Source organism: Protopterus annectens, chromosome 10.part0 (assembly GCF_019279795.1).
Source record: "Protopterus annectens isolate FY-2018-M chromosome 10.part0, PAN1.0, whole genome shotgun sequence".
NCBI lineage: Eukaryota > Metazoa > Chordata > Ceratodontiformes > Protopteridae > Protopterus > Protopterus annectens.
Window position 1 is genome coordinate 1,150,771,748 of NC_056744.1, and position 27,179 is coordinate 1,150,798,926.

Genomic DNA, 27,179 nt, shown 5'->3' on the forward strand with positions numbered 1-27,179 from the left:
AGAAAGAGGTCATCATTCCTCTATTCTTCCCTTATTAGACCAGTCATAGAGTATAGTGCCCCATTTGGCATGTACCTAACTAGACACCTGCAACAGCTGGAGAGGCCACAAAAATACCTCACAAAGAGGATCCTAGGCTTTAAATGCATCTTATGCGGACAGACTCAAAAAACTCAAGCTATTCTCTGTCTCATATCATCTACTAAGAGGCGATCTCTGCTTGACTTACAAAGTCATGTCTGACCCAGCTGTGTTAGAAATGCTACATCTAAAGAAATCCCGATCCCTCCGCACCAAACGCTCCAGAGACCTCAACCTCATTACCACAATCAACAGAGCATGCTAGAGGGACAGGTTCATAACCCAGAGACTGCCCCTGCTCTGGAATAGACTCCCTATACATGTCAAGCAGAGCACCTCACTGGCCCTCTTCAAGAGAAATCTTGATGAGTGGATGGGAAATAGAAAGTTCACACCAGGGATCACTCCAGTGACTCTCCTTGATAAAGGCACTGTGAACTAATGTCAGGTGGCACAATGCCAGGGCATTTCTATGGGCTAGGCTTGTAAAGGCTCCAGGGCCATTAGCCTAGTACACACGTATGAACCTATGAAAGAGATTTTCTTCACCCTCTGTACTTAGCTTCCAAGTCCCTCAAAAGGGGATTCAGAATTATCCCTAATGTCTTAGCCAAATCTGAATTTAAAGGATCCCTAGGTACCTCCCCTGCTTTACTTGCCAGCAGAATCCCATCTAGCCAGCTTTTTGTTCGATCCATGGGTTTAATTTCAGACTTCCATCTGTTGACTACCAGTTGTGAGAAGCCTTGAAATTTACCCATGACTTGCTTCGCTGTGGGAATAAGATACGATAGTTGTGTTAATGTTAGCCTGCAGATGTCAACAAATAAATTTAGGTTTTAACTCTATATCACCCAGATTGATCTAATGTATATCCTGTTACTGATGTACAGCCACAGCCAGTGGATTTATGGCCATCAGAAATAATGGGAGAGTGTGGCATCCCTGACTTGTGAAGTGATCCAGAATAAAAGAAAGAGATACACACACCCTCATGTCAAAGAAGCCCTGAAATACATGAACAAGGGAAATCAAATAGTTTAAGTGATTTAACGTCCCTCAAAGATGGCTCCAATTATAGGGATAAAAAGGTGGTTGCTATAAAGTCTATTTTCTTGCACAGAGAACATAATATTTAGACCATCTCTCAGGTGTTCCTCACTAGTTCACTTTTTGAGTTAGACACCCTGATTAAAGTAAATTAACTGGGTCATAACTCTCTGTACAAATTGAAGTGACAGGAGAGGGCATTGATTTCTGTATGGGTAGTGAAAACGAGGGAAGTAAAGTTAGGGAGTAATGATATGCTGAAACTGTAATTTCTCTACCTTCTACAACCAGACAAGAAAAGGCAGTAAGTAGAAGATAAAACACATGGTTCAATTGTAATTATTATAAGAAAGGGGGGGAAGAGGTCAGAACTTTGAAAGCAAGCACACAAATGATAACAGAGTGCATGCAGTTTATTTACTTACACTGTATTGACTAGATTAGTCCCACTAGGCTAGTGGTCTCTTTCCAGAGGAGACTAGAGGTGGTATTCATGCTGACTAGGAGAAAACTTGGCCAGAGCACCAGGGACATTCTCCTGAATTGTTTGAGTCACTAGGTGGCATTAGAAGGCTGCAGTCAGTGTTTGCATCATTCATAATGGAGGAGGATGAAAGCTGTGAGCAACCAGGAAGGGCTGCAGAGTCCAGTGGTAGAGAAACCAGTTCCAAGGATACAGAACACCTTGCTAACATGACTTACTACTATTTTTGGTATGCTCCATGCTTAACCTCATATATTTTTTGAAAGTGTGACCCCCCTCCCTGTATAAAGGTTTAGCCATCTGTAAAACTTATCTAGGTCTGGCTAAAGCTTTTGACACTATACACAGTGATAACCAGCATAAGCTCATGGATCTGAAGGTAAATTATGCCATAATAACTTTGGCACACAAGTGGCTAAATGGCCATCATACGCAGGTGAGAATAGGGGGGGCTCCTTTCCTCACCATCCACTGTTACCAGTGGAAACCTTCAAGGCTCTGTCATGGAACCAAACCTTTTTTGATATATTTTTCTCTTATCAAAGTGAGTTCAGTGTGTGGTTACCAGTAGATGTGCAGAGGATTACAGATTCTGCAGCATTGTCCTTAACCCCACTGACGCTTCACTTCAAACAGCAGGTAACATTACACTTGAATGAGGCAGCAGAAATACCCTTGCTTTTAGTGTAGAAAATGCAGCATTCTGACAGCTGAAAAAAAAGTCCCAAATCTGTACACTGTGGATGAGGAATGCTAAACTCTGACACAATGATAAAAGACCTTGGAGTCTTTGTAGGACGATGACCTTTAACTTGATGCCCATATAGCCTCATCTGTCCTCAAAAGTAAAATTACCTACCAGATCCTCCATGGATTTGGCTGTGCTATAGAAATAATTGTCCCTTTTATACAATTCTTACCAAACCAATTACAAAATACAGTACCCTGTTCAGTAGCCCAGTCACATGCTGTCTAATGCGGTTGGAGAAGGCACAACAATTCCCAATGAAGAAAATCAAATGGTTTCAAGTCTTATCTTATAGTTAGAATATAGCAAATGTCATTCTTCTCTGCATCTTACTACCATCTTACAAGAGTTATGTGCTCAACATATGTAGCATTAAAAAAACCTTACTGTTTGCAATCCTTTGTCTAGAATGACACCTCCGTGACCTGAACACAAGAAGACATGTAGCCTCAATAAAATTTAACATCAACCATACACTTAAAATGTGACAACTTCATACCTGAAAGACTACCACACCTTTGGAATACCCCTCCCCCACCACACACACACACACACACACACACACACACACACACACACACACACAATTAAACTGAACCTCTCAGTCATGCCTTCAGAATGGAATTGGATGACTGCATGGCATACCCCTCAATTGTCCAGAATTTTGCAGTGTGTCCCAGTCTTTGCCTCCAGTTTTTGGTCTGTTCCTCATAAAATTTGTTCTTTTCTGGCATCCCACTGAGGATTGAAGTCACTAAATAATGACAGATATTTGATTTTTAAACATTTCCTTCAGAAAATGCATACTAATGCAAAACCTGTTATTGTAGTAATTCTCTAATTTTGTAACAGCAATATTCAAAATCTGTTCTTCATTTTGGACCTTTGTCCCCCCACCTCCATTATTTTTGACTTTCTCCATAATTCTTGTACTAAAGAGGTTGAGATGTATCGGGACCCACAAGTTCCAACACAGGATCCATACCATTGTGCTCTTCCATGGCCATTTGGCTTTAAGCTTGGTCACCACACATATGAATCTATGAGTCCTAGGAAAGCAGTCTGCTATATGCATTATCTGCGTTTATCATGGTTCAGAGTGATCAGAATTAGGCAGTAAAAGAAACCATTTGTTGACTTTGAAAGCTGTCTTTTGGTCTAGAGACAGATGAAGCATTTCTGTTTAGTTCGCCAATCTTCCTCTCAATGAAAACCTTCTCTTCATGCACTAAGGCAAAAGTCATCTTCTGTCATTCAAGCCTTTTCATTTCATTGTCTGTATGCTGCAGCTTTGATTCCTTAACTGTTTCCTGAATAAGGTCCTGCAGATCCTTAAAGATGAAATACAAAGGGAAAAAGTATAAGTTTGAGTAAATTTGCAGCTGTGTGACAAAGAAGAATCAATCCCTGACAACACCCCAAAGGTCCCAAGCTCAACAAAATCTGATGCTCTAGAAGAACTGGGTGAGGGCGCATGAGACTGGGTGACCATTGTCAACTTGGCCACCATCCTGGGAGAAAGGATTGGTGGTTCTAGTTGATTGGTCATCACCATGCAGGCAGAGGACTGCAGACAATGAATGCGACCATAGCCGGGGAACATGAGCATAATCTAGCCAAGCTGGTAATGATAGCCCTCCTCACCGTGTTTATAGAAGCATGTACACAGTGAGGGAGACCATAGCTGAGTCTTTTGCAGTGATGGGGTGCTTATGTCAGCCACCAGGGGGCAGAGTTAGGGCCAGAAGCAGAAAAAACTCTGATGGCTATCAGAAAGACCGCACAGCAATTGGGTCTAATCTCTTATGGAACAAATGGGTCAGGAAAAGGTCTTGCTCTGAGAGGATCAAACATTGCAAAAGATTGCATGGAACTGATGGTCAGCATGCAATGGGGAACAAAAAAAATAGACGGCATGACTGAATATTCTATTTCAGTCCTGTTACTCACTCCCACCCTCACAGTGACTGTCCAAGTTATGTAGTCGCCATCCAGTTACTTTAAAATTAATACAAAATAAAGTAGACATAATGTCACCACAGATATTTCCAACCTTTGATGTGTGTGTGTATAGATGGAGGTCTTGTACACATGGAGAGAATTGATGTAAATGATAGATTTCCTTTGCTCATGGTCAGATCTGTGTCACTTGGCTATCATTAGTATACTGATTTTATATAAACTATTGTACTAGGACTACGAACCTACTGAACTTCATAAAGTTATAGTATTAACTGTAAACTGTGAATGAAGCTGAATATACCTTCATTAGCCAGAATGGCATGTACTCGAGTCCACATATGCGATGTCCTACATCCCAAACGACAGGAATGCCAAACACCGAAATTCCCATTTCACCAATCTCGCCCCCTTCTGGACCCATGTTAACACTTGTTGGTAGGTCCAGAGGGGGTAGGGAGTTTTGAGGTTCAGTTTTTATGTCGGGTATACTGGAATTTGTCATTCCAATATTTCGTGGAAGTACGTCGAGCACACTATTACTTGAGCAAATGCCATTCTGGCTAATGAACGTAAACAGATATACATATGGAATATTGAGAAAATAAGAAGCAAGTCATTGTTGGCATTTTCATTGCTTGTGATGTTTAAGGATGTAAGGAGACTTTCAACATGAAAGCCTCATTAGTTGAAACAGGAAAAGTATTGCTTTTGATGTGAAAGGCCCAGCTGTTCTCTATAAGTGCAACCTCCTTAGATTCTATCTTGTGCAGTTTTCTAAGGGTCTTCCCTACTTCCCTTTTAAATGGTATTGTGCTCCACTGTTGTCATACTTCCCTTGTTACCCCCTGTGTTGTCTTGTTTACCTAGTTTAAATTATTTCTTAATGCAGTGCTATACTTGAACCCTCCAAAGAGGGCTGCTGTACTCTTTTTGAAACTTAAACTTTGTTTTAGAAATTGAATCAGGTACCTCCTTTGAGACAGTGGACACAATGCCTTTAAAATTCCTAATGTGGAAAACCTTAGTATTTATTTTGGTCACAAATGTCTTACTTGGAAAAATATAATCTGATTAGCTGTTACCTCAACTAGAAGAGTATCAGTGTTGCACAGAATAATGTGCTGTGAATGCCTCATTTTCTATAAGGAGACTGTAGCGTTGTATCCTAATCATTTCTACATGCCTACAGTCGGGTGGTGCTCCATACCAGGAGATTCAGTTCCTCTCCTTTATCCTCGTATAAGGATGCATGGAAACAGATTTATCATGACATACATTCCATTTGACATTTTTACATGTGTTTCCATAGCCAGCGCATTCCAAATGCTGAGCATTTTTGTGTCTATTTTCCTTGTAATATTTTTACAGTACAAAAACAGTCTCCAACAAGATGTTTTCATGTTTTCTTCCCTTGAATTCTGCTATGAACACTTCAGAGTACACTTGAATTGTTAATATATGAATATGAATTGGCAAGCAGTTTGCCACTGCTTAGTTAGTCATGATGCGACAATACCAATAACTGGTTGCTAGCAGACTATAAAAATCTAAATAAAACAAGTTTTTCTTAAAGGGGAGCATATCCCAAAACCCCCTCAAACTTATGCATTTTAAATATGAGGTTACTGCACACTGGAGAAAGTAAAAAGCTTAGACACTCATAATAAAGGGAAGTAGATTTGTAGGGGTTCCTATCGTATAGTCGAACTCTTACAAGTTCGAATCACATATGGTTGAGACCATACGTTCGAATTTGTAAAAGTTTGAGCGTTTGAATGGAAATCTCCGTAAGCAGAGGTTTCCATTCACTTCAATGTGGTGCAATCTCCGAACTGGTATATTTAAGTAGTGGGAGGTGTGGGGGAGCAGGGGGGCTTGCCCCCCTGCTTACAACAAGTTATTGTTTTATCCGCTGTGTAGTTTTTTTTTTTACATACTCAAAGTTCTGTAACTTTGAACATAATGGTTCAACCATTAGGTGTTCAGAGTTACGGAACTTTGACTATGTAATATAGACCCGATTTGTAGCCCTACTAAGCACAGCCATCATCAAGAAACTTCAAGTTTGCTGAAACAAGGCCTACAACAAATATTATTGCTTTTAATTCTCCAAATTGAGAACCCTCTCAATATACTTAATAACACAGAAGTCAACAATAACTGTTCCTTAAATGATACCTTACAGCACAAAATACACAACTGTGCATAATGTAGCATGGCTATTTTACAGTCTACAGCTGGGATCGCCCAACTTCTAGACATCATCAGAAATTCATTTGCAGTGACTTACAGACTAGAACTGAAGTATGGAGTCCCTGCCCCAGCACATTTCTGAAAGCACAACCTTGCAATACTTGAAAGTAGGAACTTTTTAAATCCCAATAAACCTTCTGGACTGTGAAGCTATGAGCCATACCATATAAGAAGGCCACCCAAAATGACCATGTCATGGCAGAGAGATCAGTCAAAGGCTGGTCCACTGGAGAAAGTAATGAATTGCGAGTCACTCCAATATTTTTCAACAAGAAAACCCCATGGGCAAAATCAATGAGAGACATGTCAAAATATTGCCAGAAGATGAGACCCTCACGTCTGAAAGTGTCCAACATACTAGTCAGAAAGACTAATGGACAAATAGAAGTAGTACTAGTCCTCACCATACACCACTGGAACTCAAAATGTTAGAGGCATGAACCTTGGTAAACTTGAGGTGATTAAGGGTAAGATAACAGGAATAAACACTGAGATCTTGGGGAGCATTGAACTAAAGTGGACAAGAATCTTGAGGAAGAAATTGAATTGCCCTCATAGTCAATAAAACGGTGCCAAAATCAGTTCTTGGTTATAACCCAAAAAATTATTGAATTATATCAATTAACCTAGAAGACGAGATTCAACATTACGGCGGTACAAGTTTATTCTCAAATCACAGATGTTTAAAAAGGGACTTTGAGCAGATGTATGAGGATTCTGCAGCAACATTTGGAAGCAACATAATAAAAGGACATGTTGCATTCACCACAAGTGATTGGAATGCTAAAGTTGTTAGTCAAAGTATAACTGAAAAAAAGACAGGTGTGGCCTAGGAGTCCAAAATGGAGTTCTACATACACTAGTAGAATTTTGCCAAGATAATTCACTGATCATAGTAAACATTCAACAGCCTAACAGATGGCTTTGTACATGGTAACCACCAAATGAACATTACCAAAATTAGACTGATTATGTACTTTGCAGTCAGAGGTAGAAGAGTTCTACACAGTTGGCAAAAAACAAGACTTGGAGCTGACTGTGACTCAGGCCATCAGCTTCTTTTTGAAACATTTAAAACTAAATTGAAAAAAAAAATAAAAGCATCTAGGCCAGTGAGATACAAGATTAAGAGTATTCCAAATGTATGTATATATAGTGGAGGTGAGGAACATGTTCAAGGGATTATACCTGGTGAAGAGAGTACCTGAATATAACTGTGGACAGAAATTGATGATACTGTTCAGGAGATTGCATCAAAGTTTAGAAGGCCAAATGGTTTTCTATAGATGTTTAGATGTAGCCAAGGAAAGTAGGAGAGCAAAAGGCAGTGTGGGTAAGAAAAATATATATCAAATTGAATGCAGCATTTCAGAGAACAGCAAGGAGAGATGAGGAGGTATATATAAATGAACAGTGCAAAAAATGGAAGAATGCAGTAGAAAAGGAAGGTCAAGATGGCTGCTCAAGAAGATTGGTGATTTAATATCCAGAGAAACTTGCAAGTTAAAATGGGCATGATAACAGACGAAAATGGGAAGAAACTAACAGAAGCAAGAGATTTTAAGAGGAGGTAACAGGTACGTACAGAACTGTATCAGAAGGATCCCAACATCACTGATACATATGATGGTATGTTCTCTAACCAGAGCTAGATCCTGGAGAGTGAAGTTAAATGGGCCTGAAAAAGGAATGCTAACAACGATGCCACAAGAGGTGATTCAATTTCAGCTGAGTTGCTTAAAATCTTGTTAAATTATGCTGTTATAGTTCTGCATGGAATTTGCCAGCACCTTTGAAAAAAAAAACATGACAAATGAGAAGGTTGATTTATATTCCAGTCATAAAAAGGACAATTTTAAGAGTGTTAAAATTATTGAACAGTTACACTTGATCTACATGCTGGTAAAGTAATTCTTCTTCTTCTGGCACAGAGGGTTAAGACTGTGTACTTTAGTTTCTGTAGTTCAGATTTATGTGGTCCAGAGTTTGATTCCCTCAGGCTTCAATTGCCCACTGTGTAGCCGTAAGCAAGTCTCTTAATTGCTCTAAGGTCACCCCTGAAAAGGGATTGTGTCCAGTGGACCTACCTGGTTATTAAATGGGTATTATTATTGCTATTCTGCATGCTTGACTCCAGCAATATATGGCTCAGGAACTGTCAAATGTACAAGCTGGTTGTAGAAGGGACAGATGCACCAGAGGTCAAATCAACAACATCTGTTGGATAACAGAAGTAGTAAGCGAGTAGCAGAAGAGTATTTACTTCTGCTTTGCTGACTACGTGAAAGAGTTTCATTGAGTGAGCCATAAACTTTGCAAGTTGTCAGAGAAGTGGTAATACCAGATCATATTTGCCTGTTAAGGAAACTGTATGCAGAATAAAAAGCAACATTTAAAACCAAGAATGGGATGACTGAGTGGTTCAAGACTGGGAAAGGAGTATCCCTGTATATTGTCACCCTGCTTAATCAACTAATGTGATGAATTTCTCATGTGAAATTATGAGTTAGTCAAATGAGATCCTAATATCAAAAGGGAGAAATATTAACAATGTAAACTATGCAAATGATACCACTAATGGCTGAAAGTGAGGAAGAGCTGAAGATCCTTTTGAAGAAGGTGAAAGTAGAAAATGTCAAAGATGTCTTGTTAATCAACATAACAAAAAAAATAATAAAAATGTCAGCTAACCCCATCAATTCTTTACTAAGGCAATGTAGAAGTCAAGGGAGTGACATATTTTTGTTCCTGGGCTCAAAAATCTCTGCAGATGGTACTTGCAACCCTGAATTTAAAATGTTTGCTTTTTGGAAGGAAAGCAGCAAATCTGAATTAGATGTTAAAGAACGAGGACATCGTTGTCAACACAAAGATCCATATATTCAGTTATGGTTTTCTCAGTAATAACATATGACTGTAAGAGCTGGAATAGAAGTGAGCTTTGCACTGGAAAATTGATGATTTTGAACTGTAGTGTTGGAGAGTTTTTTGAGATTTCCATGGACTGCAGTAAGAGCAGTCAATACTAAAGGAAATAAATCCAGGTTGATCATTGGAAGGCCTGATAGTAAAACTAAAACGAAAATACTTTAACCACATAATGCAAAGACAAGATTCACCACAAATTATATTGATGATGGGAAAGATCAAAGACCAAAAGAGAAGGGGTGGCATAGGTTAAGGTAGGTGAATAATATTACTAAAGTAATGAATATTAATTTGTAATAACTTAAAGAAGCAGTCCTCAACAGACAAATCTGGCATGCTAAAGTCCTTGAGGTCATGAAGAGTGAGATTTGACCAAACTAAATCAACTGAAGAAACAAATGTGCATAATGTGGCTAATACTGTTCCTTTTAAGACATATGGGGCACATCATCTTGATTAAAATGCACTATTTATATCTATCTATCTATCTATCTATATATATATATATATATATAAAATTAAAATGCACCATATATATGTGTGTGTGTGTGTGTGTGTGTCTGTGAGTGTGTGGTCCAATGATCTCTTGACATGCTAAATGTACTAGGTTCTTTTACAGCTTCACATTTTCACAACAGAGTGCCAGTTTCCCTATTCTGTAGTCTTTGTAATGCACAAAATCACACCCCTGCTGATACAAAACAACCTAATCTGCAAAGCATATTGTGATAATTATCTTGTTGGTGGCATAAAGAAAGGTCTTCAAGAAACTTATGAACATAAATATGTATTTTTTTAATGTTCTGATGGTCTAACTATTGTGCTGACATTAATACTGCCTCAGCAGGTATTATAATTAATGTTAGATGTTTTATTTGAAACTGAAGTCAGCGGATGCAGTGACAGAACTGACACTGTACTTATTCTGAAGCTTTACTTCCTATAATACTTGCTAGTTTTATTACTATCTCTCCCTCCACCTTATTTTAAAAGATATCATGAACAAGAGTGGCCAGTAAGGGACAGAATGTCTGCTACTATCAGAGTGTTTTTCTTGCTAATTTACATTTTACTTTAGACTTAAACACAGATGAGCACTTGCGTTTCAACTTTATGAAGAACTAGGTTTCCGAAGATCCACTTAAAGCATATAAACCCTTTGCTAAGACCTCAGTATGTTTGCTAATAATTATAAATAGTGTTTTAATGGACAACCAACCACTCCACATTCAACAAAAAAGTGCACACAGTCTTCTAATCTAGAGGCATTGACTGAAATTTATGAGTGTAATCAATAAAGAACATTAACAGCCACAAACTAGAATTGAGTTCCTGCATTTTATTGTACAAGTATTTGAAATGAAAATGATAAATCAGCAGTTTAGCAGTTTATGAATATTCCTCCGTATAAGTAGTGCTGTTGAAAGGTCACTACTAAGCAGTTCCGTACAATTTGGAGCTTATGGTGTATGTTTGGACCCAGGCGCCTCTGTTACTTCTTCTTGGTTGGTGGTTAGTGGCACTTTGCAAAACGTTTGTTGTTTGTTAGTGGTTGATCACTACTAAGAATGTAATATTGTAGCATAGTGATGTCATTCAAATGGAAAATGAGGCCTGCACAACTACTAACACCCGATTCTTGCGCTAGAACTTTTTGTCCAGAGTTAAGCCAAGATTATACAAAAAAAATCGCATAGTTCTTACTGTCCAATAAAGTTACAGGATAAATACAAGGAATAAGCAAACATCTGGCAGTAGCTTTCACTGCCATGATTTCTGCCTTAGCAGAGGTTAGTCTGAACCAGTTATTTACAGTGTAGTTATGGGCACATGTTAAGTCTCCACAGAAGTCACTGACTGGAGATGAAAGATCAGATAAGAGGGACAGCCAGGCATTACCATGTTAGCTGGAATAATCCAAATTATAGTACCTAACAGTGTCACTTGTGGTGACATTTTGATGATAAATATAATCTATACTGTAGTAGAACATTTGGCCTTTGCATATGAACAGTAAGATATTATGATTACAGAGACAGTTGTGATCAGCTAGGCAGAATTTAACCAGTGTAACAGCATCCCAGGTTGGTTGTAGCAGGTTCTCAGCCATTCTGTCATGATTCAGTGATCTACTGACTCATCTGCTGTCGAGAAATTGGTGAAGTCAAAGATAAAGCACATCTTTAAACTTTGTTCTAAGAATATCCTTCATAATGTTAAGGGCTATGTCTGTGGTGTAGTGATGTCCACTAATGTACTGAAAAGTGATAGTTGAGGTCCAAGGCTAAGATGTGGGTCTCAAGTTGTAATATCAGAGCTTTATCAATAAAATTCCTTAAAAAAGGAAGAATGAAAAAAGAGTGGTGGTTCCCCAGATAACTCCTATTGAGAGTGTTTTCCTTTCTTCGTGGAAATGATAATAATCCAAAACACTAAACAGATCGGACTCTAAAGGAAGTATAACATTATAATTTTTGGTTTAGTCCAAGTCACAATAAAACATACATAGGCCAAGGACCATCTTCTTAATGTCATGTTATTCAGTCAATGGAATGTATCTCAAGATGAGCAGGACCAGGTCTTGAGATTGTTAATGCAAGTGCCTCTAAAGAATGCTTGGGTAGCAGAGAGACTTGTGTAGAACCCCCTACTGGTGAGGCATTCTCCAGATCCAGTGCACTGTTATGCAGCAGAAATCTTATAAACTGCACAACCAGCTGTGCAGCCTTTCTGTAGAGCTGAGAAGTTTATAAGCCATTAAGTGTGTACTAAGCTATCAGTTAAGTAGACCGTTAGGAACCAAGCCTCTGCAATTCAGACTGTTTGCTCCTTCTCTCCATAATGTCTGACAAGCAGAAGTTATGAATTGTCATCCACTCATCCAGGTTGAATTAAAGGAGAATTAGGGAGCTACTTTGATATGTAGACAGAACTTAACCCCTTGGCAGGGGATCCTTTAGGAAAAGTGTCCGTCATGCCAACAGTCTCTGTTAATATTACAATGTAGATTTTAATTTGTCCCATTGTACTTGATGGTATGAAATCTCAGCTGATAAAAACTATGCCCTTACCACTTCTTATCACTTATTGTTTCATCAAATTACCTTGGATGTGACACGGCCATTTCAGAGTAACAAGAACTGGCAACAGACAGGCAAATGCTGTTAACTGAATTATAACAGAGTCCTGAAATACAGGGCCCTATAAAAGCATTGTGATCTTCAGCAGTTCGTGACATGGTATGTCGGTCAATTAGCATCTTTAAATTAGTAAATAATGGTGGGTCTTTGTAGTCCTACTAATGTTTCATCAACAGTACTGTTAGCTCCTCTGATCATCTTATAAAACTGCAGCTAGCGCGATGATAACAATAGTAATAATAATAATACCCTTGCCTGAAAAATAAAAAAGGAAAGAAGGTTGTACAATGTATCCTCCTAATCCTATTGGCTGTCATATTTAAGGAAGAAAGTTCCTCACCAAAAGGATAAAGGGATTCCAAAATCTGTCATATGCTGCCAGACTGAAGAAACTCCAGCTCTATTCAGTCACATACCGTCTGCTCAGAGGTGACCTGTGCCTGACATACAAGGCCATGTCCAACCCGGAATTAATGGACATGCTCCACCTCAAAAAATCCAAATCTACCAGATCCACTAGAGCAAGCGACTTAAACCTTTAGCACGGATATAAATAAGACATGCTGGAGAGATAGATTTGTCACTCAGAGACTCCCTATGCTGTGGAATAAAATCCCGGTCCATGTGAGGCAGAGCACCTCACTGGCTCTGTTCAAGAGAAATCTTGACCGGTGGATGGGAGATCGTAGGTTTACCCCGGGAATCATCTCTGTGTCACTGCTGGACAGAGGCACAACAAACTAATGGGCACAATATTTTTTAACATAAGGGGTGGCGTAAGCCACAAAACTTTGGGCTAGGCTTATAAATGTCTTAGGGCAGATAGCCTAGTATAAACCTATGAACCTAAATAACATCAAGTTGTGTCACTGCTTCTCAAAACGTTGTGTTATTGAAAATAATTGCAAGTGTTTTGTCTGTATTTTATCCATTTATCCATCCCCACCCCTTTTCACATTTTTGCACATGGGGTCAAGGTATCACTTCAACAATGATAATCATCTAGAGCCAAGTTTTTTTTTCACACCTCCAAGGGGCTAGACCTGCTACAGTAGTTCTTAAACACCATCCACTCACACCTATGGCCAATTTAGAGTGTCTAATCCACCTATTGCATGTCTTTGGAATGTAGGAGGAAACCCAAGTGAACACAGGGAGGGCATGTAGACTCTGCTCAGAAGGCACCCCAGCTGAGAATTGAACTGGGGAGCTTCTTACTGTGAGGTGACAACACTATCCACTGCACCACTGTGCTATCTATTTATTTAATGTTTCTTGACTCATAATGTATCTCCAAAAACAAGTTCATTTACATGGGATAATTCCCAGGGACAAAAAATCAGTACTAAATTATAAATACAACAGTTCTAAATATGCAAACAACACAAATACATGGATTTTAAGATTAATAGTCAAGGTGCAAATTATCACAGCTCATGCATGTACATGCCAGAATCACACCAGTCTGAAAAATCATAGCCATCGCAATTTATTAAAACACAGAACAATAGCCAAAAACTCTATAAAAAGATTTCCTCCATGATTGAAGAAAAGGAAAAAGTCACCAAAAAAAAACCTTCCCTACATTTTTCCTTTCATCTGAATCAGCACAATACAACACTTGTGGAAAATCAAGATTTACATAAACACTACCACTGCAAAACTGGCTCAGATGGTCCGTGATGATGATATGATAGTGTGCATTCCAGAGCTATGGTGCTCAAGTTAAGTTCTTATTGATCAGTGATTAAAGAAGTGGTGTCAAAAAAGTGGAATGTCCTTAGGGGTGATGGGGACATTTACAATTTATTAGGAATTTCACCGACTTTTGTGTATAAGACAGGAGTTAATCTCAAGAGTAGTTTTGAGAAATTTAAACCACCCAGTTCAAATAGAGGCCCGCAAGGTACAAGAAAATGTAGTTCATGTAACCAGTGTGTGTTTTTTTGTGAGAATTTGGATGTACAGTTGGCTAACATAAATAGGACTAAAATTAAGTTTCAGAAAGGGAACTGTAATACACATAATGTTGTATATTTAGTCTTGGAACTGTAATACACATAATGTTGTATATTTAGTCTTGGAACTGTAATACACATAATGTTGTATATTTAGTCTTGGAACTGTAATACACATAATGTTGTATATTTAGTCTTGGAACTGTAATACACATAATGTTGTATATTTAGTCTTGGAACTGTAATACACATAATGTTGTATATTTAGTCTTGGAACTGTAATACACATAATGTTGTATATTTAGTCTTGGAACTGTACATAATGTTGTATATTTAGTCTTGGAACTGTAATACACATAATGTTGTATATTTAGTCTTGGAACTGTAATACACATAATGTTGTATATTGAGTCTTGGAACTGTAATACACATAATGTTGTATATTTAGTCTTGGAACTGTAATACACATAATGTTGTATATTTAGTCTTGGAACTGTAATACACATAATGTTGTATATTTAGTCTTGGAACTGTAATACACATAATGTTGTATATTTAGTCTTGGAACTGTAATACACATAATGTTGTATATTTAGTCTTGTGTCCCACATGCCTGGCATTTTATGTCGGAAAAACTGAAAAACCTTTAAAGAATAGAATCTATGAGCATATGTATAATATTAGAAAGAAGAATGCAAATAGTGCCTTATATAGACATTTGATGAACAACAAAACTTGTCACACCTTTAAATTTGCTATTCTAGAAAAAGTATTTGTTAATCCTAGGGGTGGTAGCACTAAGCTCTTTTTAGAAGAGAAAGAAGTGGTCTGGCAGTTGAGGCTTAATGCCAGTAACCGTCCAGGTATTAACGATTACATCCCACGCAGACCTTTTTTAGAACTTAGAGCCTGAGTGATGCAACATAACACAACACTTCATATAGTACTTTTTAGTATACACATTTTTTAATATATATTTTTTAAAACATACTTTTTACATGTATTTTAAAGTGCATTTTAACATGCAAGTGTTTAAATATGTTTTTCTTTTATTGAAAAATGATTTTTTTATTCATGTTATTTTGGTAAAAGTTATTTATGTTGTAATGTACCTATATCTGTAAGTAGCTAGAGTTCTTAATTAATACATCGCTTCCTTTTACCTCATTTCCACATCTATACAAGCACCTGCAATGCTATTTTATTGTTGAATCTGATGAATTCCTGTTAAGCAGGATGAAAGCGCTTATTCCTTTTGTACTACTAATAAAATAAGTTTTTATTTGACTTTTCTTCGTGGATTTTGGGAGTCTTTATGGCCTAGGACCATCTAAGCCAGTTTTGCAGTGGTAGTGTTTGTGTATTTGTTGCCTTAACTACTGCACTCAGAAATTTGGACTTAGCAAATCAAGATGTGACATACTGACATGTGAAAGCATATTGGTTTGCTTAAAGATATACAACATTTTCTGCGAACAAAATACAATGTGACAAATTGTAGCACCTTTAATATTTAAGCAAAGTAAAAGTCTTGTTTAACAGTTTACTATGTTAGAAGTTTGCATTTGAAAGACACAGACATTCACATTTTATTGTTAAAGTTATCAAGTTAATAACTATATATAACAGCCAGTAGTGCCAGGCACAGGAAAGTAATTAGCTCCAGTAATATGTGACAGGTTCATAATCATTTTTGTATTATGAATTAGTATCCCAAAAGGTTTGTGTTTGCATAGGTTGAATGCCATATTCAATCTCATATTATAGGCAGCAGAGTAGTCTGAAGTGTAGACTGAACAAAAGAAATGGGAAGGATGTTTAGTAATATAAAAGGGATGCAGAATGAAGTATCAGTTTGTGAATTGCAGTAATAGAGGCTAGGTGGTGCCAAAGTATGAGGTTATATTTGTTAGGCGGACTGAGTTGCTTTGAATTAAGCTGAAAAGGATCTGTACGTCAAATTGTAGATGGAGCATAGCATACAGTATCGTAATCAATAGGGAGATTTTTTGACTGGAGGGGCAAGGGAGAGAAGAGGTATGTTTGGAGGGTGGCCTAATGGTTAAGGTGTTTGCCTTACAAACACAAGGTGCAGGGTTTGAGTCTCACAAGGGATAATTGGCTAGGCTTAAAATGTCTCGCGAGGGCAATTAGCTTAGTACTAATCTATGAACCTAGGAACTCAGACACAGGTTATAGTTCAGGTGCATGAATGAGGGAGGTTGAATGGGTGGAATTGGTAGTGACAGTGGGAAAGGTAGACCAAAGTTGTTCAAAAGTTTCAGGGGAACAGGAAAGAAAGTCAGGTGTGGGATATAGTAGTCCTGGAGCATCTCGGTGGTTCATAATTGTGGAAAATATTTTCATTGTGGACTGTATCTGTAGATTCACTTGTAGTCTTTAAGGACTTGTTTGAAAGTTTTGCTTTATTCCAATGACCTGACTTGGGGGAAGCATGATGTTCCATAATCGGGAGTATTTTGCTCAAAGCAAAGCATTTGAGCACACATGCATGTCCTTGCCATTTCTACTATATGTCTAGCATGTGTGTATTAATGAATGCTGAGGTTTTACATGCAGGTACCAGAATAACATGGCTATTGTAGCTGTGCAGTTTGAAGAGTATAAGTTAGTGTGACCAAAGTCTAGACAGTACATATTAATTTTGTTTTCTATTTCTAATCATCCAAGTGTCTTTATGTTGATATGGGGATGTGTTTTGTATGGTGTGTTGTGGTTTTTGTGCTGTATACATTGGTTTTGTTGTACTTCAGGGAGATTTTATTTTTTTATGTCCAGAGCTTAGGCAGCTCCATTGTTAATAATGCAAATCCATTTATTTATTTGTTTTGGTGAATCAAGTTAAGTGTTTAGTAAACACTTGCTTATTTTCAGCTAGCCACAAATCTGGAAAATACAGATCCAAAACATGTTCTACTCTCCTTAAGAATTGTACTAGTACTTGGCCATCGAGGGCCTGAAGCTGTGCGGTTTCACTCTGGGAGTTTGTATTTGGGTGAAGATTTTACAATAGGGATTCTGTATTCACATGACACACATTTCCATCTTTCTAACATTGGTTCTTAATTCAGGCAGTAAGAATTGATTTCACTGTGACTGTTATTGTTGTGGGGGTATGAGACATGCCCGTGTTTTCTTACTCTTGTTTCGCAGAAAAATAGCATTTGAGAATGTTCCTCAGTTTTTATTAGTCTTGCTGTTTAAGCTGATATAATTTTAGCACAACATTGATGGGATGTTGCAGCTGTTTAAAAAGTAATGGGTGTATAATTTGAAATATGGTGGTAGTCATCTCATAAATCAATTTTAGATTATGAAACATTTGAAGCTACGTTACGATCACACCTTCAGGTACCAAAGGCAGCCAGCATGAAGGCATCTTCCTTTACAGTGCAATTCGCTTTCCATTCAGCTATACTCTGGCATCCTGCTTTGTTTATTTTTTAATGCATGATAATGCTAATGGCCTTACTATGTTACAGAATTTTCTGTATTCGTATTAATAAACAGCATAAAACTGTACTCCTGAACTTGTACAATTGTCATTGTTTTTGTGTGTGTCAGTACAAGCAAGCCTCTCACTGATTTCCTTCAATCACATATGTATGTGATTATATTAAATAAAAATACAGTAACCCTCCAGAAATAATTGTTTCCAGAATGTTCGTATCTGTTGCCCGCTTTTTACAAACCTTTTCCCCTTCTTCTCTACTTATGCCATGCTTTCCGAGCACTTTGTTAAGGTAAGGAGACATATCAGAGATTCCATGTCATTTTATCATCTGCTGTTTATTGTTCTTTTCTGTTGTTTGCACCTCATGCATAAAATTCTCCAAACTTAACACAGAGTGTAATACTTCTTCATTGCAAGTTATACTGTGTGAAGCTCTTTGCCTCAACTGTCTTAGTGTGGGAGTTCAACCAGTACAGAGCTATGACAGATTGCTTGGAAGGTTTGAGAAGTTTCACTCTGCAGGGGAATGTCAAATAGGTTGTAGATAGCTAAGCAGTCTGACAGCTGCCAAATAAATAACCAAAGTCTACGGACTGTACTGTTTCAAAGGGGGGGGGTGCAGTATGCAAGTTTCAGCTGCACTGCTTTTACTTCCATTGAAGTTTTGACTGATTTCAAGGAACTAATTTACTCAGTAAATGACACTAAGCTTACTGATGTTTTCTGTAATGACATTCTGCCTGTATATTTAGCCAAAGTCATGGCTGATCTAATAAGCTTTCCCAGCAGTTCAGCATACAAATATAACACTTCTAATTATACCATAATACATAATTGTCAACAGAACAGGTTTAATTGCCAAAGCAATGAAATGCATACTGCATACCTAGGTTTGATTCAAACAGCTGCAGTCTGCAAGCTCTGACTCTGAGCAACTTACTCAGTCTGACAAAAGCCCTATGGTTAAAACTAAAACTAGTCCTCTATACCGAGGAGGCCTTGCATGATCATTAATCAAAGTTATCAAGGAGCTTTAAGCTATTTGTTAGTTTAATGAAAATCAAAAAGTACCGTCTCTGTGCTGTATGTCACTGTTAATGATTCAGTGATATAACCAAGTATAAACAGTCTAATACAATGTATATATTTTATGTAATGACTTATGCTGTGTGTCAGAATTTAAAATAAAAAGTTGACACGGTTTTATTGTATTAAGTGATATATTGCATTTTTCCCAGAATGTCCAAAAATCCTAGATTAGGACCCTCTGATGTTTTATGAAATATTTTAACATTCTGTTTTTCAGAATGAACACCTTTTGATTTTATTTCCCAGTCTGAACTCATTCTTGATGTATAAACTTCTCAATTTATTATTGCTGTAAAAAAAACAATACCTTTGAACAAGCTAGCAGTGACTGATTTTTTCAGTGAAATTTAGCAGTTTCTGGAGCCTTTTAGGCCTGCTGCTTGTTCTAATGATACATTTTAGACAGAAGTGTATTATGAAACCCTGAGTATGATTCAGAATCGACTATAGACCTGGATATTGGTGGTAGGAGTGAGTGGCTATGTTAGCTCACATTTCCTGATAGGAGGGGGAGGTGATAGATCGGTGTACTAGAGTGACACCTGATAGAGCAGGCCACACAAAGATCAGGATGTGTGCTTTAGGCTGTCAAACAGTGCATGGTACCATAGTCAGCATCAGTGGAATCACACATTTCACAGGGTAGTACTGCAAACCATGCTTTTAGTAACACACATCAATCCACCGAGGGAGGTGTCACAGGCTAAAAAAAATCACCTCAGCCTGCAGGGATAACAGCCTCTCTGCCAGTCATCTTTTAACCACACCATTGTCCAAATGGCCATAGGATGGAGTAAGGGAAGGACCGACCAGGTAGTTAGCAGAGAGGGGCTGTTGCAGCTGTTTAAAAAGTAATGGGTGTATAATTTGAAATATGGTGGTAGTCATCTCATAAATCAATTTTAGATTATGATTATTGGCAGGCATCTAAAAAAAGAAAAGTGAAAAATAGTGGATTTAAAATGAAACTTTAAATTAAAAGATCTGCATCCCCCATTTGTATAGCCATACATTTGCTGTATATTAAGCTATTAAGCAGTTTCTGTAAAAAATCAAATATGGACGCCATTAGTATTTGTGCACCTTCATGTTATCCTGTGACTTCATCATACACTGTCATTGTTTAATTTCGTATGGGGATTGGTTAAATTATATCTTTAGAAAATTGCTGTTTTACTCTCTTGCCACTGAGGCTACATATGCAGCTACTAAAACATTTTCAATCATTTCATTATGTTTATTTTCATTTTCTGTCAACAAAGAGGATATTGCTAAAAATGTGCTCACCATTGTTTTTGTCCCATTTAGGTTCTTTTGTTTGCCATTTTAATTATTTGCCATTCTGGATAAGAATGCCATGGCACAGCCAACACCACCTCTTTCTTTACAGTACACTTTGTTTTCCATTTAGCTGTGTGTTGTTGTGTATGTGTGTGTGTGTGTATATATATATATATATATATATATTTATATATATATGTGTGTGTGTGTGTGTTAATGTATGTATTGTGTGTATGCTGAGTGCATAGCACTGTTATGTGTGTGTGTGTGTGTGTGTGTGTGTGTGTGTGTGTGTGTATATATATATATATAGAGAGAGAGAGATACATGCAGTTGAAATATATGTATATACATAGCACCAACAATGTTCTGTATTCTTCTTCCTTCCTTTGTGTTAACTAGCCAGAAGAAGTGATTGCCAGTACATGGTATCTGGTATAAGGGAGTAGGCTAGTGCTGCTTCAGATGTAGTTGTTTTTGTAACACTTTAGCTGTTTGGAAGGAATGACATTGCAGCTTTCAAAAGCACTGAAAAATAATTTGAAACATCAAGAGAGAATAGCGCATAGCCATCAAATGTTTTCTTACTTGGATTAATTCTGTTTACATTTTTTATCATCAACATAGCTTCACTTCATATTGCTTGTCTTTCATTAAATGTAAAAGCAGGTACTGATATTATACATAATAAAATATTGCCTTTTCTCCCTTCTTTACAGTTGATCAAAGCATGTTTGAGAATGCAAACACTAGCAGCAAGCCAAAGCTCCAGGCTAGCAAGTCTCTCACAGGCTCAACCAAGTCAACACAAAATATATCAGGTGTTACTGAATCTGTTGGGATGAGTGCATGGACAGGCAGCAGCCAACACCTGAAGAATATAGGCAAAGCCGTGGGGGCAAAAGTCAATGATTTCCTCCGTAGAAAGGAGACAACCAGTCATGGGGATATTGGCGTAACAGAGATCAACCGTAATGTAGGTGCAGTCCTCAATACACTGGAGAATGACATGCATGGAAAGGTGTCTGATTCCGTGAGGTAGGCAAAATGTATGCTTTTTGATTAGAAATTCATTAAAATCATAAGTGCAGCAGAGTGAATTCCAGATCCAAAGTGCTAACTCCAAGCTTCCCATGTAAATATAATGTTCTTTTGGAGCAAGATTGATAATCTTAGTTATTTCATGCTTTTTTTATTTCAAGTTGTTCTGACAGAGCTGTAATTCAAGAGATTCATTTTATTTTTATGTTATTAATTACTTATGGAACAATCATGAATTTGATTCCTAATGGAGATCACTTGCTGTTAATGGACTTTAACATAAACTAGCCTGTCTCTGATTTCAGATAGGGATGCTCTGCTTAAAACTAGCGTAACATGTTTCTTTCTGTACATGCCTTAACCAGCTTCCCAGGCAAGATAGTATCCTTAACTGAGTTGTATTAGCTGGGGACTTGATGATGTTTTATTGTCCAGCTATCTTTACTTTACTGAATTACATTTACCTATGAAATACGTACTCTTTGCAAAGAGCCTTTCTTCATTAGGCTCTCCTTATCGCCATGGATCATTCATTAAAATTACCCTTGGTATGACTGTTGGATTGTTTTGGCCAGTGTTTTATACTGCCTACTTGTTAGATGAAAAAATAAAACTAGTATATTTAATAAACATATGTGTATACAGTATAAAAAAGTGAATATTTAATAAATGTGTATAGAGCCATGTAACTGATTTCCCAGTTTAAGAAATCACCCTGTTTAGAAAACAGTTACCCCCCAGGTCAGCAATTATGGTTCCAGATCTGCTACTGAAAGGTGATGGGGTACATAATAAATGACTGTATTATATTTAAAAGTGACCGTACTTTAATTTCTGATGCTGCTGAAATTTTCTGTGTTTTCACTAGTGACTTATTAAGGAATTTTTTAAACTTGAGTTTCTAAACAGATCTGAAATTTGGTTTGTCCCCTTGAAGAAATATACAATTCTTTAAAAAGTTCCTGAGTCATTAGGATTTGAGAGTGTGTGTGCGTGTGTGTGTGTGTGTGCGTGTGTGTGCGCGCATGTGTGTTTAAGTGATTATATAAGCATTGGCATTTGGTCATTCATAGGATATCCCAAGCTTTTTTACATCAGAAAAGTATACAATGACTGCATACACCATCAAAATAAACCAATGCCAAATAAACACATACACACACAAATGTGTGATTACTCATGCCCACAGTCATAAGTCAGTACTAGGCTTTTGAGCCAGAAGCCTATTAGTAGCCTAGCCACAATACCCCAAATCATAGATACCCATTGACATGACAAATTTATACCTAGATTCAACCCCTTTCAGTGCGGGCTTGAGGAGTCAGACCTACGGTGTATTTACAATTGCCTATCCATTCATCTAAGTTTTGCTTAAAGAGAATTGGGGAGCTACTTTGCTTTACATCCAAAAGAGTAAAATATTTTGAGTATGAGCATAGGTACCATGAATGTTAAGGAACCAAAAACAAGAACCCTGTTTAACCCAGTGATATGTAAGGGAACTATCTAAAGAATTAAATTCTGAACTAGTCTTCTACATGCACTTTGATAGAGGCAGAGCAGTCAAGGGATATCGACATACATCCGCACTCACTCCAACAAAATTTCACTGTCCAAATGAAAATTCCTGCAGAAATGTTAGGGTGAACCAGTACGGTCTGTCAAAATGGCAGTAACTACTTTACATATGTTACTCTTTTCAAAATTCAGCACAGCATGCCCTCCTACTTATTTAATCCCATTTTTTGTTTTACCAGTCACTTTTACAATTACGCAATACTATGAGATTTGTTTTCCAATTATATATATTATTTTCTATTGCCACATGTTATTTTTTAATGTGGTTAGCCACAAAGTATAGCGTTACCATTTTTCAATCACTTGGTTTTTATGTTTGCTATTGTTGGCATGTGCCACCTGGGCTGAGCATGCAAATGGTCAGTGAGTTCCCCTAATAAAGAAAAATAAATAAATGAGACCACTGTCAGTACTATGATATTTCCTGAAGCCAAACTGTTAAGGATTGAGGATACCTTTGGTTCTTAGGAACTCTGTATAGACTGTCTTATTAATGGGAAGTCAGTGAATGACAGTAAATCTGTCAGACAAAGATGATCCAAAGGGGTCTTCTTAAGGACAGGAGTAAACAGGACATTTTTAATATAGGTGGAAGCATAATCTTCTTTATTGGGGGTATCACAGTCTGGAAAATTGCTGGGCCAAGTGTATCCATACAGTATTAAAATGGTGTAGTGTAAGCTGAGTGCAGTCTGCAGGCAAGTAGTACATATCCCTAATCAACAGTGTCATGACCTGAGAGTAGATAATATGATAAAATTCATAGCAAGCCAGGGCAGAAGAAGAAGTTGTCTACTGTGGATCAAAACACATCTCACGGGAGGCTCCTTAGACAGTCTCTAGCCTAATATGGTCAACTTTAGCCACAGAAAATTGCGTAAGACTTACACACACAAGAAGAAGATGTCCATAAAACAAGATGCCATGTACTGCACAATCTGTCAAATGATTGGATAAACATTGCCAGCTAATTTCAGACAACAACAATCTCCCTAGGTAAGAATACTGATGACTTCTGTTAGATTCCAGTCTAGTAAATAACATAAATGTTCTCCCAACCCAAACATGTCTTCAAGAAGGAAAGTTTGTTTGCTGTTGCCCTACATAGCTAATCCTGTCCTCCTTTGATTGTGGAGTTCATGACTGAATTAAGGCACATACAGTCTAGTAGATGCAGAACATACCTGAAATTGGGCAGGTTGATCTACAGCTTAAGACTGTGAGCCGTACACAATAATGAGAGCTAGGAAATTATGAATGTAGAGTCACTTGTAACTGAACCTAAATTCCTTTAGTTAATCAGTTCAGGATTGAGTGACCTGCCTGGAGGAGCTCCAAGCTAAAGTTGGACATAGTGGTCTGATCAAGAAACTGACATCAGCAACAATTCCAAGAGGGCTACACTTATTTGTAATATAAAGTCCAGTAAGTGATCTGTAGCAGTATAGTGCAGAGGATTAAGGCTGTGGCTGCTACCAAACATCATTTTGTAGTCGTAGGTTTGAATCCCTCAGTCTTAATTTGCTTGCTGTGTGAAACACTGTTCCAGGGTTTCCCCCTTCAATGGGCCTTTATTCCTACTAGGTTTACATGATTAACAGATGAATAAAATAAAACTGACAGTTCTTACTGGTGGCATACATAGTAACCTAAAAAAAACTTTCCTAAATGTAAGAGTCGGTAGTTTGTCACTAATTGTGATGTTGAAGAAGTCAAGAACTGATAAATCTGAATCATAGAGCATGGGAGTTTTGAAGAAAACCTTAACTGAGCAGCATGAGGAGCATGTTGTATTCCAGGGTTGCTGTCCTTTGGAGAGAACTTAAATCAAGGTCCCTCCTGTCTTAGTTGGTGGTGGTATCGATGGGTGTTAATGATCCTATGGCACTTGCCAAAACAAATAGGCACTTGTATCAAAAACACAAGCAAAATATTAAAATAGGCATATTAAGATGAATTGCAAATGACAAAAAAACAAGAGAGAGAGAGTTCAGAAATTGGAAACTGCACTTTTCATTGATGAAAACTCCCCTTTTCTACATCAGAAAAATCTCTATTCCCTTTCTTTAGCTGTATCTCCCCATTCCTACATTAGAAAAATATCGGTCTGTCACAGTAATATGTCAGGGTGCTTTTTTTTTTTTTTTAAATATAATACATTGGCAAGTGATGCTCCCAAATCCAGTTTTATATATATATATATATATATATATATATATATATATATATATATATATATATATACATATATATATATGTATGTATGTATATATATATATATATATATATATATATATGTATATAGGATCACTACGGAATACCAAAATTCCACAATCCCGAGGACCAGAATCTTGAGATTGCGGAATCTCAAAAGTAGTGAATGGGGATTGCTGTACAGTGCAGAATAGGAACTTTGCAGTTCACTCCACTGTAGTGTGATCTCGGAGTTGGTATATTTAAGTTGCAGGGGGTGTGGGAGGTGCAGAGGGGCTTGCCCCCCTGCATACATATTATAATAGTTTGTTGTATGTTTTACTTTTTTTTTTTTTTTTAATGTTCAATGATCTCTCTTGAAGAGGGTCAGAGAGGTGCTCTCCTTGACATGTATGAGAAGTCAATTCCATAGCATGGGCAGTCTCTGGGTTATGAACCTGTCCCTCCAGTATGTTCTGTTGAGTGTGGTAATGAGGTTGAGGTCTCTAGAGCATGTAGTGCAGAGGGATTGGAATTTCTTTAGATGTTGCATTTCTAACAGAGCTTGGGTCAGACATGGCTTTTTAAGTCAAGCAGAGATTACCTCTAAGTAGGCGATATGAGACCGAGAATAGTTGGAGATTTTTGAGTCTGTCCATATAGTACAAGTGTTTAAGGCCTAGAATCCTCTTTGTGAGGTACTTTTGCAGCCTCTCCAGTTGTTGCATGGGTCTAGTGAGGTACATTGCCAAATGGGGCATTGTACTCGATGATTGGCCTAATGAGGGAAGAGTAGAGGGAGACAATGACCTCTTTCTTCCTGGATGCAAAACCCTTAGTAATGAGATGTACCACATAGAAGGACTTTCTGACCACAGTGGTAATGTGGTGGTCAAAAGAGAGGTTGCTGTAAGCCTGTGTTTCCAGATCTCTTATAACGCCTTCTGTGTTCAGTGGGCTACCATCGATGTGGTAATTCAAAGGAGCCAGGTTTTTCCCAAAGGGGATGATGACACATTTTGGCATTGAACTTAAGGCCATGGTTCTGACAACAATCGTTGGTCTCAGTGAGGCCTTTCTGTAGGATGTCAACATCACTTGGGAGTTAATAATAGCTCCCAACTTGCAATCATCTGTGAACTTTGTCAGCCAGAGTCCCTTTGTGTTGGCCTGGACTTCAGAGAAGTAGATACCATACAGGAGATGACCCAAAACCGAACCTTGTGGGACTCCACTTGTGACTAGTCAGCAGTCTGACTTGGAGTCAGCTACTTTCACACTGTGGGTTCTATCTGTGAGCCAGTTTGTAACCCACCTAGTGATATAGGGGTTGATGTCGAGCTTAGTGAGTTTTTCTTTGATTCCTGAGTGGGGAATGGTATCAAAGGCCTTGGCCAGATCAAGGTAGGCTGTATGAACCACCTCACCTTCATCCACAGCTCTGGTGACTGACTCAAAGAAGTTGACCAAGTTGAGCAGACATGATCTACCCTTCACAAAACCAAACTGTGTGGGATCCAGAGTTTGGAGATTCCCTATGTCCTTGTTTATTAGGTCAGCTAGCTACACCTGCAGTATCTCTGATGCATTATGTTGGGCTACCAGTCTGGAGGTGTGCGCATCCTTTATGAATATGGAAACACCACCACCTTTGGAGATTCAGTCCAAGTTCTGTGGCCAAAAGGTGTGGAATGAGTTATAGCTTGGAAGTGCAGGGGTGCTTTCTGCTGCCTTGAACCAGGTCTCTGTTACAGCACATATGTTCTCCATTTTAAGTAGTGCTTCGAGCAAGTGCATTTTGAGATTTAGACATCTAGCGTTGAGCAGCATGACCCTCAGATTGCATTTGTTTGTAGCTGTTACTGTGGTAATTTGTTCTTTGAAACACTGCCTAAAAAAGGCACTATAGGGGTGGCAA

At 37.9% G+C, this 27,179-nt stretch overlaps 1 protein-coding gene across 1 annotated transcript in view; it reads left to right on the forward strand.

The window, feature by feature from the left end:
* The window catches only part of LOC122813522 (carboxyl-terminal PDZ ligand of neuronal nitric oxide synthase protein-like), a 2,813,298-nt gene that overhangs the window by 2,715,900 nt on the left and 70,219 nt on the right, over window positions 1-27,179 (forward strand). The window contains exon 11 of the mRNA XM_044085881.1: window positions 21,169-21,487. Coding sequence (XP_043941816.1) covers window positions 21,169-21,487 — 319 coding nt within the window. The remainder of the gene's footprint in view (window positions 1-21,168; window positions 21,488-27,179) is intronic.